We start from the raw sequence: 18,649 nt of genomic DNA on the forward strand, positions 1-18,649 counted from the left end.
TGCTGTCTCGTCATTTTGGTGACCCGGACTTTTGGAACACTGCCGTCTCGCGCCGGTTTCCTCTAACCCGTCGCTTCGTCATGTCCCACGGCGATCCACAGGCCTCGGCTCAGCCCCAACCACCATCTCTGGCAGGCGTCGCCGTCAAACTTCCGCCTTACTTCAACCGTAACCCGGTAGTCTGGTTTCTTCAAGCGGAGAGCAAGTTCGACCTCGCCGTCGTGACCACGCAGCAAACTACTCCTGTAGCTAGGGGCTAGAGCAGAGATTTGTTTATGGGTCTCTCAGTTTCAATTCGGGATTAGTTGGGAACCCGGAGTTTGGCTTGACTTTTGGGGCACAACGGACCTGTTCTTCCGTAATGTATGATTTTAGTAGGTTTTCTTTGGTTTTATTGGAGTATTCCTCATTGGAGTATTCTTTATTGGAGTATTCCGCCGCAAGCTCGCCCTTTCTCTCGCCACCGTACAAGCCGCAGTCCTCCTCGTTTCCGGCACCGTTCACCGACTCCACGCGATTCCAGCCCAGCTCATACAGTCTGCTGGTACCACCGGAAATTCGGGGCCGATGCACGGCATCGTTTCCTCCCATGTTCGTAGCAGCCGGGAAACTCCGCCGTGGACCATTGATGGCGACCGGTGGCCCACATCATTCGTCCAGTCGCCTTTCTTACGTACCGCACATCACCTAGGCACGGCGTTTCCTGGTCGACACAGGTGCCGAGGTGAGCGTTATTCCCGATGCCAAAGGAGACCGACGGAGCCCTGTGATGTGCCATCTCACAGCAGTTAACAGCTCATAAATACCTTTTTTGCCCTACGTTCTCTGACGCTCAGCGTTGCTCTGCGCCGCACATTTCGCTGGGTGTTCCTGGTGGCCAGTGTATCCCAACCAATCCTTGGCGCCGACTTTCTGAACCACCATCACGTATTAGTGGATATGCGTAACCGCCGCCTCATCGATTCCAGTACCAATCTTGCTGTGCCCGGAATATCGTCTTCCCTCTCTTCTCCGGGAATATCATTCTTCCATGACGAGACTAATCCCTTCCATGCAATCTTGAAGGAATACCCGGAGCTAACTCGCCAACCCGATTGTACCAGCCCAGTAAAGCACTCAGTCGTCCACCACATTGGCACCAATAAGGGGCCGCCAGTTTTTGTTCGCCCACGTCGTCTCGCACCAGAAAAACTGAAGATAGCTCGTGACGAATTCAGCCACATGCTGGACATGGATATCATACGGCCTTCGTCTAGCAGTTGGGCTTCCGCACTTCATATGATGCCTAAGAAGCAAGGCGACTGGCGCCCCTGCGGCGATTATCGTGCCCTGAATCGTGTCACAATACCAGACCGTTATCTCATCCCACATGTGCACGATTTCATGGCTTTTCTCCACGGAACCACCGTCTACTCGAAGTTTGACTTGGTGCGAGCCCACCATCAGATTCCGGTTGCCGAAGAGGACATTCCGAAGACAGCCATTACCACACCTTTTGGCTTATTCGAGTTTCTTTGTATGCCCTTCGGCCTCTGTAACGGCGCCCAGTCGTTTCAACGCTTTATTGACGCCGTAGCACGCGGCCTCTCATTTTCATTCGCGTATATCGACGACATTCTTGTTGCGAGTTCCTCCTACAAAGACCACCTCGACCATCTCCGGCAGCTCTTATCCCGCCTTTCAGACCACGGCATTATTGTCAACGCCCTCAAGAGCGAATTCGGGGTCAGCTCTCTGGAGTTTCTATGGCATAAGATCTCTCCAGAAGGCATAACTCCCCTCCCGAGCAAAGTCCAAGTCATTTCCGACTACCCGCGTCCAACCTCTGTCAGCGCACTTCGACGGTTTTTAGGACTGGCGAATTTCTATCGCCGTTTCATCCCTCATTGTGCGAGCTTCTCCGCCCTCTTGAAGCACTCCTTACTTTTCCTGCCAAGTCCAAGTCGTCCCATCCCCTTTTCTGCCCCCCTGACGCCGAGACAGCCTTCGGTCGTGTCAAGGAAGCCTTGCGTCCGCAACGCTCCCATTCCATCCGCGACCCGATGCGGCTACTTCTCTCATGGTGGATGCCTCCGATGCGGCGGTCGGTGCAGTTCTACAGCAAGAGCCGGCGAATAGCTCAAGCCCTTGCCAGCCAATCGGTTTCTTCTCTTACAAATTATGTCCTCCCGAAACCCGATACAGCACCTTTGGCAGAGAGCTGTTGGCGATTTACCTAAGTGTGAGTCATTTCCGCCATTTTCTGGAGGGCCGGCAATTCGTCATTTATACAGACCACAAACCACTTGTCTGCGCCTTCCAATCTGCCGGGCAACGTTACTCCACTAAAGAACAACGAGCCGTCACGTCCCTGGCCGTCAGAACCCGGTGGCGAATGCTCTGAGCCGTGCCGCGATCGCTGCTCTCTCGTCATCAGCCCTCCCTCTGTCGCTCGAAACCATAGCCGACCTGCAGTCCTGCGATGACGAGCTGCTGTCCCTGCGCGACTCGGACCCCACCAGCTTGACGCTGCAAGATATCACGTTCCCCGGCATCCCGTGCGTCATTTGCTACGACATCTCGTCCGGCCAACCTCGCCCCTTTCTGCCACTCGCCGCTAGGCGTCCCATTTTCGACCAGCTCCATGGCATGGCGCATCCCGGCATACGAGCGTCGCAGAAGTTGCTGTCGTCCCGCTACGTATGGCCACGAATGCGTTCTGACATTAAGCGCTGGGTACGATCATGTATCTCCTGCCAGAAGTCGAAAATTCTGCGTCACACCTGCACTCCATCATCGCGACTCCCGCTGCCGGACTCTCGCTTCAGCCACATTCACCCAGATTTGGTCGGACCTCTCCCTCCCGTGCAAGGCTTCCGGTATCTCTTGACGGTCGTGGACCGGTTTACCCGTTGGCCAGGGGCCACTCCAATCTCTGACATTACCGCTTCAACCGTGGCCTCCGCCTTCCTCAATTCATGGGTGGCCCGTTTCGTGGTCCCGGCAACGATGATAACTGACCAGGGGCGTCAATTTGAGTCCCGCCTATTCGCCCACCTCACTCGCCTCTTTGGCTTGCATCGGATCCGAGCCACCGCCTATCACCCGCAGGCTAATGGTATGGTCGAGCCACTAAATCGTGACCTCAAGGCTGCGTTAAAGGCCGTTTCTCCCACGCCTTGGGTAGAAGCACTCCCTATCGTCCTCCTTTCTCTGCGAGCTACTGTCAGGCACGACATCGAATGTGCACCGGCAGAACTGGTGTATGGCATGACACTCCGCCTTCCCGGTGATCCCTTTTCTTCGTCCACTATTGCCGCGGGGGGGGGGGGGGGGGGGACACCCGATTTCGCATCCTATGCCGATCGCCTGCGTGCCACCATGCAAGACCTCCGTCCGACACGACCCCGACCTTCGTCCGCCCGACATGCCTACCGACACCCAGACCTCTACCCAAGCTCTGATGTTTTTGTCCGCCACAATGGCTCTCGTACGTACGCGAGCCATTGTGGCGGACACGTGCTGCTGGCACGTATACGTGCCAGCAGCACCGTTACCACGGCCCATACCGAGTCGTCAGCCGCTCCCCCAAACATTTCACCGTGGACGTCGTCGGCCGCCACCAGGTGGTTTCCGCGGACCGCGTCAAGCCCGCCTTCGTAGAAGCTGTTTCCACTGTTTCTGCCACCCAACCTCTTCACCACTCCCGGCCAGGCGCACGCGTCCACTGGACCTCTCCTTTCCGCACCCTTCACTTCTACAACCGCTACGCTGGGGGCGGGGGGGGGGGGCCTGTAGCGGCACCGCTACCGTCATCAGCTCATCCTCACCTGGTCAGATCATCTCGCGCCGCGAACGTGCCGCTGACCAAATAAATCAGTCCAGACGTAGCCTCTGGCTGGAACGGACCTGGCTTGCTGTCTCGTCAATGCCATTTAGCGAGACTAGTCTCACCGAAAGAAAGTAGGAGAGCCTCCCCGAAGTTACTACCCAAATGTTAACACGTGGCTGGTAGAGGGCGCTCCAGCTGCTGGAGAGATTCTACTGCAAGGAGCGGTTATAATTTATCTAAAGACGCGTTGGCCTCGTCTTGAAGGCTCAGGCACGTTTCATTCAGAAGAGAAGTGCATTTGCGCCTCAGCTATTGTGGGAGACTGTGCAACGAAAAACGATGGACGAATTGATGTATCGCTCCTAGAGAGTCATCGTGTTGTTTTGTGAACCTTGGTAGCGGTGAAGAGCCCCACGTCACCATCATATCTGCATGTGGGTACCCGTGTGGTTGCATGGACCCGAGGCACATCCACGAAGTGAGACAACACATATTTCGCAATGATATAAAAAAAAAGAAATAAATGAGGATGTGACGCCAAACGTGGTAAGAATTGTGGTGCGGTGTTTTGCTTCTGTTGGCACCACTTGTAAACGATTAACTGCGGCGCTTTAACAACACAGCCCATGTAAACTGTGTGTGGAACATAGTTTACGCAAGCATGTTGCGCAGCCGCCGTTTTCGCAGACACGAGACACGTACTAAGCTCACATCTCCTGTGTTTCCGTTGTCCGTGTGGGTAACATGGTTGGTTTTACAGTGACATGTCGGACGGGGTGTTTAGGCAGAAGCACACTTGTGAAGAGGTGCACGCGAAGCGCGCATGAGCGTGGTCGTTCATTAAAGGGACGGTCTTCTCTAGTCCGGTCGCATACTCACGAATATGTGAAATTTCGTGAAGCCTTTGTTCAGAAAAACGATATCGTCCTTGCGACATTCGCAGAAATTTATTTATAAATTATTATTTTCAGTTTAATGATAAAGTATTATTAGTTAGAACTTTATCGCATAAAGAGCACAAGGCTGCTCTCTAGAGCACGATCAGCTCGCTTTATTGAATCAATTGAAAAATGTTCCGGAAATATCCACCAGGACAACCAATGCAGTAGTCCTTGCGTGTGTGCTTGTTCTTCATCCTGCAAGTATGCCTCACTGTAACTAAACAGCTAATTTTATTGAGCTCGTGGTTTTATTTCGGTTGCGTCATGCTTTCTCACAAACTCTCCTGCCTTCTTTCTGTCCATGAAATGCTGCTAGACACACAAACACACACACACATACACTCACACTTGTCGGATGTATAGTGCTTCATAAAGTCGGCTGTCCTATAGTGCTACATGACTTGAAAATTATCTATACCTCGCAGCGGGAAAGAGAGAACTTCCGTTCAGTCGTCTTTCATCCAGTCAAAGGCGAACTTTATGAATGACGTAAAGGATGTTGCGTTAGCGCTCAAATACATCTCCCTGACAAAAGTAAAGACCGTCTTTAAGAGTTTGACAGCCTTTCAAAATGTCCCCATATGAGCAGGATGGTACGTGTAGCACCAAAGTAATGCACAACAATGAGAGCGATCAGGCGCTGTCGCAAGAACACGCACACATACATCGGATGATGATGAGGTGGACGATTCACCGCCGCTGAGGCGGTACACTGCACTATTCCATATTGGAAACGGATGAGGGGATGAAAAAGCACAATTGTGCTTCTGAAAACATGTACTTCAAAGTTAGGTAGACAGATATACGATCCTAATTTCCGCTCTTGCGATACTGTCATCGGCGTCTTCACCAGAAGCGTCAGAGAAAGTTACACTGACTCAGATTCATATGCTTACACGACGGACCATTTACTAGTATACGTTTGGTCGACTTGAAAGAAGCGAACGAGATCCTTCAACGGTTACGCCGTCGCAAACTGCACTCTAAGAAACAAAGAAACGGAATTTCCTACCCAAGCTGGTAGAACGACAGTACTTCTACCATATCGGCCCAATCCACGCGTGCCTTATCCTCCGCGGGTATAAGCGATGTCGTCCCTTTCCCTTGCTCCTCTCTCTCACGTTTGCTCTAAGAAAAAAAGGGTAGAATTTCATACCCTTGCTGGTAGAACGACATTTTCTACTCCCTAATTTGTTTCTACTCAGCAGTTATACCCAAAAGCTAAAATTGGTTTGAGTAGTAATGTGGTTGCAATACAGCCCTACCGAGATGGGTAGAAAATTCTAACTTTTTTTGTTAGAGTGTGCAATTGTCATCGTTGTGTTACCTTCTCCCCCATGTATTGGGCACGGCGTATTGTTCGGGAAAGTTGAAGTATTGAGCAGTTTTTGGCCAACTCTTTCTTAGACCATGAAGGTCCCGGCATGGATATTGCGCAGCAGTTTTCACTCATTGTGGAGTTATTGCCTTACCTGACTCAAGCAAGACGTTGGCCTCCTTGAAACCAGTTACCGGATGAAACCAATCTCGTGCCTGTGTATTCAGCAGATTTTCACCGAGTCACCTGTCATCGGCCACGGGCTGTCTCGAGCCAGTGTTGTTGCTCCTGTCATCTCTGAAGGTAACACTTATTGCGAAAAGTAACGATTACATGCTGGTATGCCATGTATGGTATTAAACAGCGCGCGCGCAAGTTGCACGCAGCATGACAGATCTGGAATGAGGAAATACATGCGCGTCTGAAGAAAAATATACAATCGAAAGGATCAGTCAAGCGCAAGGTCAATTTGCTACTTCATGGAAAACAAAAAGAAAATATAATGAAGAGGAAAAGAAGATGAGTAAAAAAAAAAAACAGATGGAATCTACCGAAAGCGTATTGTTGGCGCGCACAGCGAACATGTCTCTTTGAGGCTTGTGTTGTGATCGTCTGTTCATGTGTTTCAGCCTCAAAGCAGTTACCGTCCAATTATCATGCTGAAAGTGAGCCGTCGGTTCCATTACATTTGAACAATTATGCACTAGAACACTGATTATTGAATTTTGCGATTACTGTATCCAGCGCCGCCGAATGCCCCTCCCCATAAAAAATAAAAGAAAGTTTTCTTCGGATTAACATTGATGGTGTTCGATTCCACGTTTTCTGAGCCTGTTTCTTCCTATCGCAAGCACAGTCTTCATACACACTACTGGGGTACGTTGCTGTTTGGCTTTGGTAGAGTAGGACAGAGGTGAAGAGAAATGACCTGCGGTCCATGCGTTCAATGCATCTAACGTGAAGTGCTCCAACGTTACGTGCTCACTGCGTAACTGATGCAGTAAATAATCTCCTCATTGTCAAACATGCTATGCGAACGCCATATGTCGGACCAACGAATAGGAGAAAAGCTCTGATACACTATCGCCGCCTATCCGTTCAACATCAGCGGCTCCGTGCATGAATAAGGCAACTCGTGCAGGTTTGCAAAAAAAAAAAAAAAAGTATGGGACCCATCATCATGCACAACTTTTGCATCACACACTTGGATGATGTTGTCAAGAAGCTTACACTAGCATCTGTTAGTGAACTCTTACGCGAGAGTGTTTTTATTATTAAAAGAACACGTCACACACGAAAGATGCTAGTAAACCAAAAGCAACTATAACTTCCGTCGCTATCTACACGATGGCGATCGTTATAGGCTGCAAAGAAAAGACAACGAATGTGTGGGTTCTATGAAATTTCGGTAGCATCACGTTTTAGACACCAGGTTGTTACAGTTCCATTTTAAAATTTGTGGTGAGAGCAGTGGCAAAGCCACCGGGGAGCGGGCTCAAGAATGGAGTCCCCGTAATACTACGTCCCTATATATACGTCTCTAATATACGTCCCTGAGTGAGAGACCTCAGGACCTGGAGAGAAAGCACTGCATAAAGACTATACACCTAACAAGTATTATACTCCTGGGAGCTGTTCACCGTCTGCATTTGAAAACACCGATGTATGGCTGCACATGATGTTGTCGGAGATTCCTCAACTTCGAACCTTTCGCATACCAGAAAATAGAGGCGACTCGCTTTTCGAATTAAAAACAAATAAAAACCCCTAGTGCTGGATAGGACAAGGACAGAGGATAAAAGGACAAGGACCGGCACTGAACTGCAACCAAGTGAAGTTTATTTTTCGAGCAAACCAGTGACACCCCTCTCACCCCGACGAAGAGAGAGCGCTATACACTAGAAACAAGTTCTTCCAAATCTGCTAGCCTGTCTGTTGTTTCGTGCGTTGATAAATTCTTCTATTTTCTTGGTGAAATCAACGGATGCCATACTAACACAATTATCCCCTTCCTCTCGAATGTACCTAGCCTCCTGATAAAGAAGCTTCCCTCTTCCATGCCCGTGAAAAAGAATTTGCGTTCCGCGATAATCTGGGGGCTGTTTTTTGCAACCATCGCAATCTTTTTCGTGATCTTTTAAAGTTGAATATTGGGAGCTCGGCCTGGCATGCTCCTGCAACCTGACGTTGACGCATTTCTGCGTGTGCCCAATGTAAAATTTCTTGCAACGTAAAGGAATTCTGTACACGACATTCCGTTTGCAACCGGTGAACCTAGTTTTGTGTTTTATTGTACATTCCGGTTCTTCTGGTTTATTGTCTTTCCTCGGAAGTGATGCCAGCGCGCCCCCTTTTCCTGAAAACCACGTTGACCCCATACTTTCTCCCTAGCTTTTTCAACCTGTGTGACGCAGTATGCACATATGGGATCACCGCGAAATTCCTCTCTAATTCTGTTTCTTTGGTTTTTCTTTGAACGACCTCCGCCATGACACGATTACATGAATCGTAAAGTATAATATCGGGATACCCTGACTCCTCGAACCTGAATATCTGCTGACGGACGCTCTTCATGACCTCATGACAACAGGAGTTGTCTAGCGACCTTCTTATAGCATTTTTTATGGTGTTGTTTTTTACTGTTTTTGAATGACAAGATTCATACGGCAAAACAGGCTTTTCCGTTCTTTGCTGTTGTCTCCAACAGAAATGGGAATCCGACCTTCTAATGTACAAATCCAAGAACTGTAGTTCCGTCCCGTTATTCCACTCAACCGTGAAACACATGGGTGCTCCGATTTGTCTTATTGTGTCAATGACCTCTTGCAAATCTACGTTCCCCTGGACACAGAAAAAATAATCGTCTACATAACGAAAGCCCTTCAACATCCCTAATTTTTTTTCAACGTTGGCGGTAACAATATTTCTATCAATATTGGCTAGTGACTAGTATCAATAAGGCTGAGGGTTAGAAAATATTGTCACTAAGATTAAACATTCTAATGAGGATTACCTAAGAGCTTTTTACACCGTAAAGGTACACAAGGAAGGAGCCCCGCTAAGAGCCCTAATAACGGAAAAAGGGACTTGGCAGAATGAGCTCAGCAAGTTTTGCAGGAGGAGTTAGAATTGTTGGAAATTAATGACCCATTTGAACTTAAGAATTCCACGGCTGTCGTTGAGTTTTTAAAATGCTTGGAAAAGAGGGAGGGAATCAATATTTTTTCTTTGGACATCGTTGACATGTATTACAGCCTTGACAGGCAAGCCATTCTTCCGCCATCCACTCAAATGTTGCCTGCCTGCGTACTGCTGATGAGGCCCAAGAAGGCCGAAACAGCTGTCCAGTACTGGCATGGCGATGTTTGAGTTACAGACATATGCTATACGGGCAGCCAAAGAGCTCCGGCTATTTTTTTCAGGAATCACGTGTTACGTGACCTTCTGACGCCATCCACTCAAACGTTGCCTGCCTGCGTACTGCTGATGAGGCCCAAGAAGGCCGAAACAGCTGTCCAGTACTGGCATGGCGATGTTTGAGTTACAGACATAAGCCATTCTTAGATGTGTGCAAGAGTCGATAGAGGCGCATGGAGTAATAAGGTTTCAGAACGGGGCAAGGCTCGGTATGGAGCCGTTCATAAAACTCTTGGAGCTTTACTTGACGTCCACCATGATGCAGGTAAAAGGTTAGGTGTACGGACAAAAAACAGGAGTATGTATCGGGTCAAGAACTGCACCAATCTTGAGCCTACTTGTCCTCGCAGAGATTGATACAAATATTGTTACCGCCAACGTTGAAAAAAATTAGGGATCTTGAAGGACTTTCGTTATGTAGACGATTATCTTTTCTGTGTCCAGGGGAACGTAGATTTGCAAGAGGTCATTGACACAATAAGACAAATCGGAGCACTCATGTGTTTCACGGTTGAGTGGAATAACGGGACGGAACTACAGTTCTTGGATTTGTACATTAGAAGGTAGGATTCTCATTTCTGTTGGAGATACCAGCAAAGAACGGAAAAGCCTGTTTTGCTGTATGAGTCTTGCCATTCAAAAACAGTAAAAAACAACATCATAAAAAATGCTATAAGAAGGGCGTTAGACAACTCCTGTTGTCATGAGGTCATGAAGAGCGTCCGTCAGCAGATATTCAGGTTCGAGAAGTCAGGGTATTCCGATATTATACTTTACGATTCATGTAATCGTGTCATGGCGGAGGTCGTTCAAAGAAAAACCAAAGAAACAGAATTAGAGAAGAATTTCGCGGTGATCCCATATGTGCATACTGCGTCACACCGGTTGAAAAAGCTAGGGAGAAAGTATGGGGTCAACGTGGTTTTCAGGAAAGGGGGCGCACTGGCATCACTTCCGAGGAAAGTCAATAATCCAGAAGAACCGGAATGTACAATAAAACACAAAACTAGCTTCACCGGTTGCAAACGGAATGTCGTGTACAAAATTCCTTTAGGTTGCAAGAAATTTTGCATTGGGCAAACGCAGAGATGCGTCAACGTCAGGTTGCAGGAGCCATGCCAGGCCGAGCTCCCACTATTTAACTTTAAAAGATCACGTAAAAGATTGTGATGGTTGCAAAAAACAGCCCCCAGATTATCGCGGAACGCAAATTCTTTTTCACGGGCATGGAAGAGGGAAGCTTCTTTATCAGGAGGCTAGGTACATTCGAGAGGAAGGGGATAATTGTGTTAGTATGGCATTCATTGACTTCACCAAGAAAATAGAAGAATTTATCAACGCACGAAACAACAGACAGGCAAGCAGATTTGGAAGAACTTGTTTCTAGTGTATAGCGCTCTCTCTTGGTCGGTTTTTGCGGGGTGAGAGGGGTGTCACTGGTTTGCTCGAAAAATAAACTTCACTTGGTTGCAGTTCAGTGTCGGTCCTTGTCCTTTTATCCTCTGTCCTTGTCCTACCCAGCACTGGGGGTTTTTAATTGTTTTTAATTCATTATGAACCAACCAGTCCAAACGCTTGCTCTGCTACTCTCTTTTCGTACCGCGTCAATAAACGGATACCCGACGTGCAGACAGAGAGACCCGTTCCTTTGGTCAATATTGCCCGTCATGCCACGGCTATGACAGTAAATGAACAATCTTTTCACCGCAAATTACTTTTACCGGCCACTTCCCTGGTGTGGGCAGGAAAGCAATTTCAAGCTCTGTAGCGAGAGTGCGTCGGACACCTACGCTGTGCACATAACTGGCCGCATCGGCGTTTGCGCTGCATTATTAGTAAGAGGCTGTACAAATAACGGGTCTAAATATTTGCATTCACGTTAATGCAAACTTAACGCCCTAAACGCCTAAATGCAAAGAACAAATAGTTGAAGGGGGAAGAGATGCCCATACAAACTTTTGCGGCATGACTCTTGCGCAGTGTGTTTGTTGAGTCAGAAACCGCTGCCTGTGCTTTCCGAAAACAGGCCACTCATAAGAATTTCTATTTTTCAGTTTTCAGATACGGTCGGCAGTACTGCGTACCGCCAGAGGGAGGTACGTTATGATGTGAATGAAAATTAATAACATAAGCAAAGTGGACTGCGTGAGTGAGTGAGTATTTATAAAAGTAACATGGAGAAATTGGCTCCATCTACCTGCATTCCGATTACCCCACATCGCTTAGAGAGCAAAACTGAACAACAGTTATCAGCTAGCCATAATATAAAAAAGGAAAGAAGAAAAAAGGAGAAGATAGCAGGATAAAAGGAAAGTGGAGAAAAGTCAGGCACTGAAAACATAGTGACAGTCACTTATCACAGGGAGTGTGAACAATGAACACAGACGCTGAAGTATAGTCAGACATAGTCAGTCAGAATCTGATTACCGCCCTGATGGCTTGAGGGAATGCAAGTGGCACTTGCAGTGCATGACGACTTTGGAGTGCTAGTCAAGTGCTCAGTACCCTCAAAATGCTCAAAGGGCGATTCTCCTGAGCCGCGAGCAAGGTCTGAAGGTGACTCCCGAGCAACTGAATACCGCACAAACGGTATAAGAATACGTTCCGTGTCTTCGACTACACGACACTCCGAGCAATTCGGAGGCACCGCCTTCCCTATCCTATGGAGCAGCCAGTCACTATAGGGACTGTTATGTAAAATCCGGTGAAGAACAGACACTACAGATTGGGATAGACAGGACTGAGACGTGGCTCCCAGCTTCACCTTGTCAGCAACATGATTTAGCAATGTACTCAATTAAACTATTAAGCAATTCGGGTCATTCTTACTAAAATCAGGTTTTGCATCACATTTCTGGAAGCTCTCACACTGCATAACTATTCCAATGTAATTAGTTGCACATCATTCAGTAGAGGCGTATAGTAAACGATTTCCAATTATCGAAATCGTTTTCCTATAACTGGCATCAAACGCCCCCTCTGTGATTTATGTTGTTGAATTTTGTCTTTGAAAGGAGCTTTTTCCTCGTCTGAGTTACTACTATGATGAATCCGTCAGGAACGAAACCAAACATTTAGATTGATTATACATACAAATTGTCATGGTGAATATCTGTAACTGCAAGTTAATGAGGATGTTTAAGCACAAGAAGGATCATAGTAAATTACTATTAACAATTAGCGCCCACCACATTGAGATTAAAAATTGAAACAATTAGTTCCCAGCGCCCAATTATCCCCGAGAAATGTTCAGTTTTCATTAACTTTCCTTGTAGCGAATTGTCTGCTACAGTGTTCATTTGCACATAAAAGGCGCAATGTGTGTTCTTGGTCCAAACAATTGTCCAACTGATGGCCACTGAATTTGTATGAGAAAATATGGTAACGCAAGCACCTAGCGATTTATTGTGTTTGCGGAAACGTTATTGGGCGTCCAAAGCTTTTAAAGGATTTGCCATATACATACGAGGTATACCTCGTGTACTCGTACTTTACTTTTTCCTCACTATTTATATACAAAGTGTTTTTATTCGTTACACAATTTTTATTAAAAAACAGGCAAAGCAAAATAAATGCCGCGTTTGCAGTTGAATTATATGGCCAGGCGAACATTCTCTAGAAGAAAGTATGTAACTACACGATCACTAATTACCTAAAGTGTAAAATACATGCCAGTTACCCCCTAAGGCTAGGTGCCTGATGCCATGCTGGGCTTTGTTCCACTTGATCTATCATCCCGTGCCCCACATAGGTGAAGATTATTCGACCAGTGTTGACGTGTCTTGAAACCGAGACTTGCAGAGACACGGCCTCTGCTAAGTAAATTTGACCGACAGCGTAGCATTGAGACCGTCTTTTCATGCAAAGCAAGGCGCCTATTTCCATAATGAGGCGGAAACGGGATTGCCGTGTACTACGAACATAGGGGATAATATTACCCGCAAAGTGGGCCCAACGACTGCATGGCCGAAAACGGGAAGCAAAAATGAGGGAGCAATCGGCTAAATAGCGTCGCAGAAGAACGCAGCAGAGATATTGCAGAGTGCAGCGGGAGGCCATGCAGGACGGCGCTTTACAAGATGCTATCACGGGCGCCACTTAAGGAGGGTCTGCACAATTTGTAACACGAAAGCTGTTAGTAGGCAACATAGAAGTAAACGGTTACCAGTCGCAAATGTCCGGATTCCACTCTAGAAGGGGACAATAGCTTTTGCTAAGTGTTCCACGGGGTCTTCGTGAAATTGGTTAGATGATATGACTTTGTGCATCCCGTCTTTGGTGGCTGTTAAGTGCTAGAATGAAAGCATGTTGCGTGCATTCCCTGCGTGGATATCACAGACATTATACGAGCAGCGAGCATTTAAGTAAAGCTGAAAATGGGATGCAGCATTTTAATAATCCTCGATACCATTATCTGGTTATGGTGGGCCTCTGCTATTTGACACCTGTGGTGAATTTCAGCCTTGAAGTTAAGATTCTGCAGATCACTAGATGCAGCGTAGTTCGTCCAATATGCACAGCGGCGGAAACTTATGCTGTCTAGGTTTTCACATGGGACATTCTTATTGAAATTTCAGAAGAATGCATATGCACGTGGCAAGGTAGGTGCCTTCCGTTGAGGATGCGAACCAGCCTGTACAAGGCGACAATATGCTCTTGTAGGTAGCGCGTTTAGGATAGCCTTGATAAGAGCTGTACCGTCATATGTCTGGAAGAGCTGAGGGGAAGACACACACAGAAATAATTCACGGAACGACTAGCTCGTACACGCTGCACGGGGATTGAACGAGATACAGGCATGGAACCTAGCAGCTAAACGTGGCTGACAGGTTGAAATTAAAAAAAGAAAAAAAAACTGTCAGCTGGACCTAAGAAAGTAGCCCTCAAGTCATTCAAGTTCCCTTGTGCGTAGCAAATTCTGTAGCCGGTCGTGTGCAGGCACCAGGTCATATGGAAGATGCTGCACTAGGATAATTTTGCCACAGATGTCGAACTGCCACTTGCACAAGAACATATGAACTAAACATATATTGGACATATGAATATACATATATTGTAGATATTACAGAATTATGGTTGACATCCAGGTAAATGACAGCGAGATTATATCCATCGCAAACAGGATATTTCGTCGTGACTGTGGAGCACGCGGTTGTGGTGTCGCGTTAATTATCAAGAATTGGATCACTTGTACGCCATAGACCTCTCCCTGTTTGTAAACAAATGACGTCATAGTGGTCGACAGCGCCACCAGTTTGGTAGAGTTGAACTATGCTCGAAGGTAGGGGCGAACAAGGTCGCGCCCGAAAGCCACGATATTGAGGGCATTACGGTGGTCCCTCAAAGGGACGCGGGGACGGACAAGGGGTCGGGCTCTGCGGTGGATTGCTGACTATCTTCAAGGAAGGTATGTGTACATACAGGCCGAGGACGGGAACAGTGATTATCACTACCTCGGTAGCGGGGTGCCTCAGGATGGGGTCCTGAGCCCTCTGCTGTTCAATGTGATCATGGCAGGGCAGGCTTACCGCACCGCTTACCCAAGAACGTCTACATCAGCATGTACGCTGACGATATATGTATATGGACGTCTGGGTCGCAATTGCCTGCTTTGCAACAGCGACTCTAGAATGCGTTAGATCGTGAGGTATGCTTCCTCTCGGACAGAGGCATGGAGGTATCTGTCGAGAAGACTGTATTTCTGCCGTTTACTCGAAAAAGAATGTACAGTTTTCAGCTCACTCGCAATGGTCTACCAATTCAGAGGGTGTCTCATCACCGCTTCTTAGGTCATTGAGGCGCAACTATCATGGTCTGCTCACATAAAACATCTTCAGGAGCGGACTGAGGCACAGGTCAACGTCGTTCGTCTTCTCTACGGCCCCCGTTGGGGAATGTCAACGAAGTTCCTACTTACGGTACATCGGTGCTTATTCGCCAAATGGTGGCTTACCATACCTGTACTATATGGGATAAGCAACACAGCAGAGAGGACACTAACACAGAGTTTTAACACGAGGTCTGAAAATCTGCATCGGGGTACCTCGAGACACCTCCAATGTTTTGGCAACAGCAGAAGCTAGAGAACTGCCTGTAGAGGCGCTGAGAACGCCATCAGATATGCGCCATCACAAGCACACCCTGACACGGAAATTGCGATGCCGAAATTCTGACTTCTACAGAGCCATTGCTCCTTACCAGCACAACTTGCCAAAAACACGGCCTCCAAGAGCGACCCAGCATCCCCCTTGGACTCCAGAGCTACTGCGGATTTGCATCTCCGTGCCTGGAGTACATCGCCCCAAGTCCACTTTGCCCGCTGCAGTGCTGAGAGAGCATTGCCTATCTATGATGGAGCGTCACTGTAGCAGCTCTGCTATTTTCACTGACGGATCGACGATGGTATCAGGCTCAGCATCTGCTTTTCTGGTCCCACTGCACAGGAAAGAGGGAATGGCACGACTGCCGCACAAAACCTCTTCAGCAACTGCAGGATTGGTAGCCATCCAGCAGCAATACAGTACGTAGTAGCACAACAGTCATCTGCCGAGTGGGTGGTATACAGCGATTCAAAAGCCGTACTCCAAGCCATACTTTCATTCTTGGGAAATGGCTCAGTGACACCAACAGTTCGCCAAATATCCATGAATACAACAAATGTAGAGTCGCCGGCCGCAAAGTAAATCTGCAGTGTATTCCTGTATATGTGGGCATAGGAGGAAATCAAGCTGCAGACGAACTAGCGGACATAGCACACCTCTCTTCAACACTACATCCGGTAGTCAGATGTTACATCTTCATTAAGGTCATTGTCGCAGAAAATGTGCAGACGGCGATGGGTACAATCGCAGAGTGATTCGCCGCTGCTACACCGCATAGACCCGGAGCTGAAGTTCTGTATTCTGTCTACGTTACCGCGCTCTGTTCAGACGGTTGAATATGCTGTATAGTCGTCATTTTCTTCATAAAGTTGGAAGAGCTGACTCTTCGAATTGTTTGGTTTGTGCAACGGTGGAGGATTGTGAGCATATTATAATACACTGCACCAGGTATGCATCTCAAAGAGCTACCCTGAAAGACTAGGCAGCAACGTCTTCGATATAGTGAAGATGTTGGGACTTCGGTAACCGAGCACGAGATATTCTGTCTTGGCGGCACTTCTAAAATTTGTTCAGAGCTGTGAGATAGACACAACCTTCTAGGATTATCCCCCTGTTGAAAAAAACCATAGAGCCATCCGGTATGAGCAATCACATGTGGCTCGTATATGTGTTTATTGTATGAGCAATCATATGAGCTTCTATGAGCATGTATGAGCTATGTGAGCACGTATGAGCTATATGAGCACTCTTAGACAGCGTATGAGTTATATGAGCACTCTCATACAGCCTATGACTCATATGAGCATTCTCATACAGCGTATTCATGTACATGAATGCACATGAACCGTCTGAGCAAACGTGCAACATGGCGTGATTAAGCTAAATTGACAACACGTGATTACAAAATACCGGTTTATTCAGCTACTGGCGCGACGTAGGTCCCTCAGAAAGCTTGCCAAATGCTTTTTGATGAGCTTTTTCTGTTTCTGTACAGGCACCTTTCATGTCGATAGTTTATCTTTTTCTGCATATTTAACGAAGGTATCTGTTCAAAAGAAAGAGCAGAATTAGGGCTGCGCTAAATTTCTGCACCTAGAAGTATTCCCGTTCCCACAACTTATACAACCGTATGGGTTCATGCTGAAATGGATTGGGGCCTGTTTGTGACCCAACGCGTAGATCACACCTTCAGAGCATTAAGTTGTATTTAGTCAGTCAGAATAACGCACGAGTTCATTTTGCCGATTAAAATTGAACGTAACCTTCCTCTAATGCTGGTGATGCCCAATGAACGCGGTTCTGAAACATCCGAGTATGTTTGCGTAGTGCTTGCAAAACTGAGTGCATGTAGGCTACTTGTTCGCTGCAGCAACGGGTTACTGACACAGAATGTTTGTGGCTTGCTTCACTTTGGGGCATCCAAATACACATTTTTTTAGCATGCTAACGCGCGATTTCGGTGTGCCCTGGTGCACGACTTTAAACACTCTGTATACACACATGTGAAGGCTATCAGCGAACGCTTCCCACAAAAAGTCACAAAAAGCACGATAATGGTAGATGCAGACACCTAACTCGACACACGTAACGAGCGATAACGGAAAAACGGGACTGCAACGTACCTGTAATGCGCACACGCCTGGCACGGCTTCCGTTGGTTGATTCTAAGGTACACACACAAAACACCTTCAGTGATCACTGAAACGGCACAAAGAGACTGTCACAGCATGGAGACGGCGACGAAAATATGAGTCCCACGCAGAGCGGAGCGAAATACGTCCATACGGCTCCGAGAAGCAGGGTAGAATAAGCAAGTAAGCGTCCAAGCACTGAGATGGCACTCGCAACGACTTGGATGAGAATCCAGCAGCCAAATAGAATGTTGTATGACACGGAACGGGAAATATGCACTTACAATTTGAATAGAATCGGACGAAGGGGAATGGAGCTCCGGCCGGTACGGCTCGCCGACTGTGACGAGCGTCTCTTGAAAGGCCATCACCAGACGCTGTGGCGCCAGCACTTCTAGGTGAATAACTGGTTAACTAAACGGTAAGCCTTCCTCATACTGCTCATACTACACATACCTTCCTCATACTGCTCAAAATGCAGCTCATACTGCGCAACTGCTCATTGCTTTTCTCGTATTGCTTATATCTGCGCATATAGCGCGTCATTGGCCTTGCCGTGCGGCTCATAACATTGCTCATACTGCTCATAACGTTGGCATACTGCCCATAGCGTTGCTCATACTGCTCATTGCCTTTCTCATATTGCTCATTGCCTTTCTCACATTGCTCATTTCTTTACACATAGAAAGTTCTATGAGTTTTTGCAACAGGGCCGTACATGATCTTGGGATAATTGTGAATAGTGGATAATTGTGATTGGCGAACTTGCGAGTAGAGCACATGAGAAGTATTGTTTGCGGTGAGAATTTGTTAGGAGTAACAGAACAATTCGAGAGACGAGTTCAATTTCTCCTCTTTTTTTTCTTACAAACAAACAAACAACTGGTCACTTCAATTTGCCTGATATTGATTGGCCCAGTCTTTCTGGT

The 18,649-nt window shown here is 47.3% G+C and overlaps 1 protein-coding gene across 1 annotated transcript; it reads left to right on the forward strand.

Annotated features, from left to right (window-relative positions):
- The first annotated feature begins 939 nt into the window (after positions 1–939).
- Positions 940–6,254, forward strand: LOC135384896 (uncharacterized protein K02A2.6-like). The gene is made up of 3 exons (XM_064614078.1): positions 940–1,827; positions 2,362–3,268; positions 6,160–6,254. Exons 1-3 carry the CDS (start codon positions 940–942, stop codon positions 6,252–6,254), a joined length of 1,890 nt encoding a protein of 629 aa, XP_064470148.1.
- Positions 6,255–18,649: the final 12,395 nt, after the last annotated feature.

Source organism: Ornithodoros turicata, chromosome 2, assembly GCF_037126465.1.
Source record: "Ornithodoros turicata isolate Travis chromosome 2, ASM3712646v1, whole genome shotgun sequence".
NCBI classification, from domain to species: Eukaryota; Metazoa; Arthropoda; class Arachnida; order Ixodida; family Argasidae; genus Ornithodoros; species Ornithodoros turicata.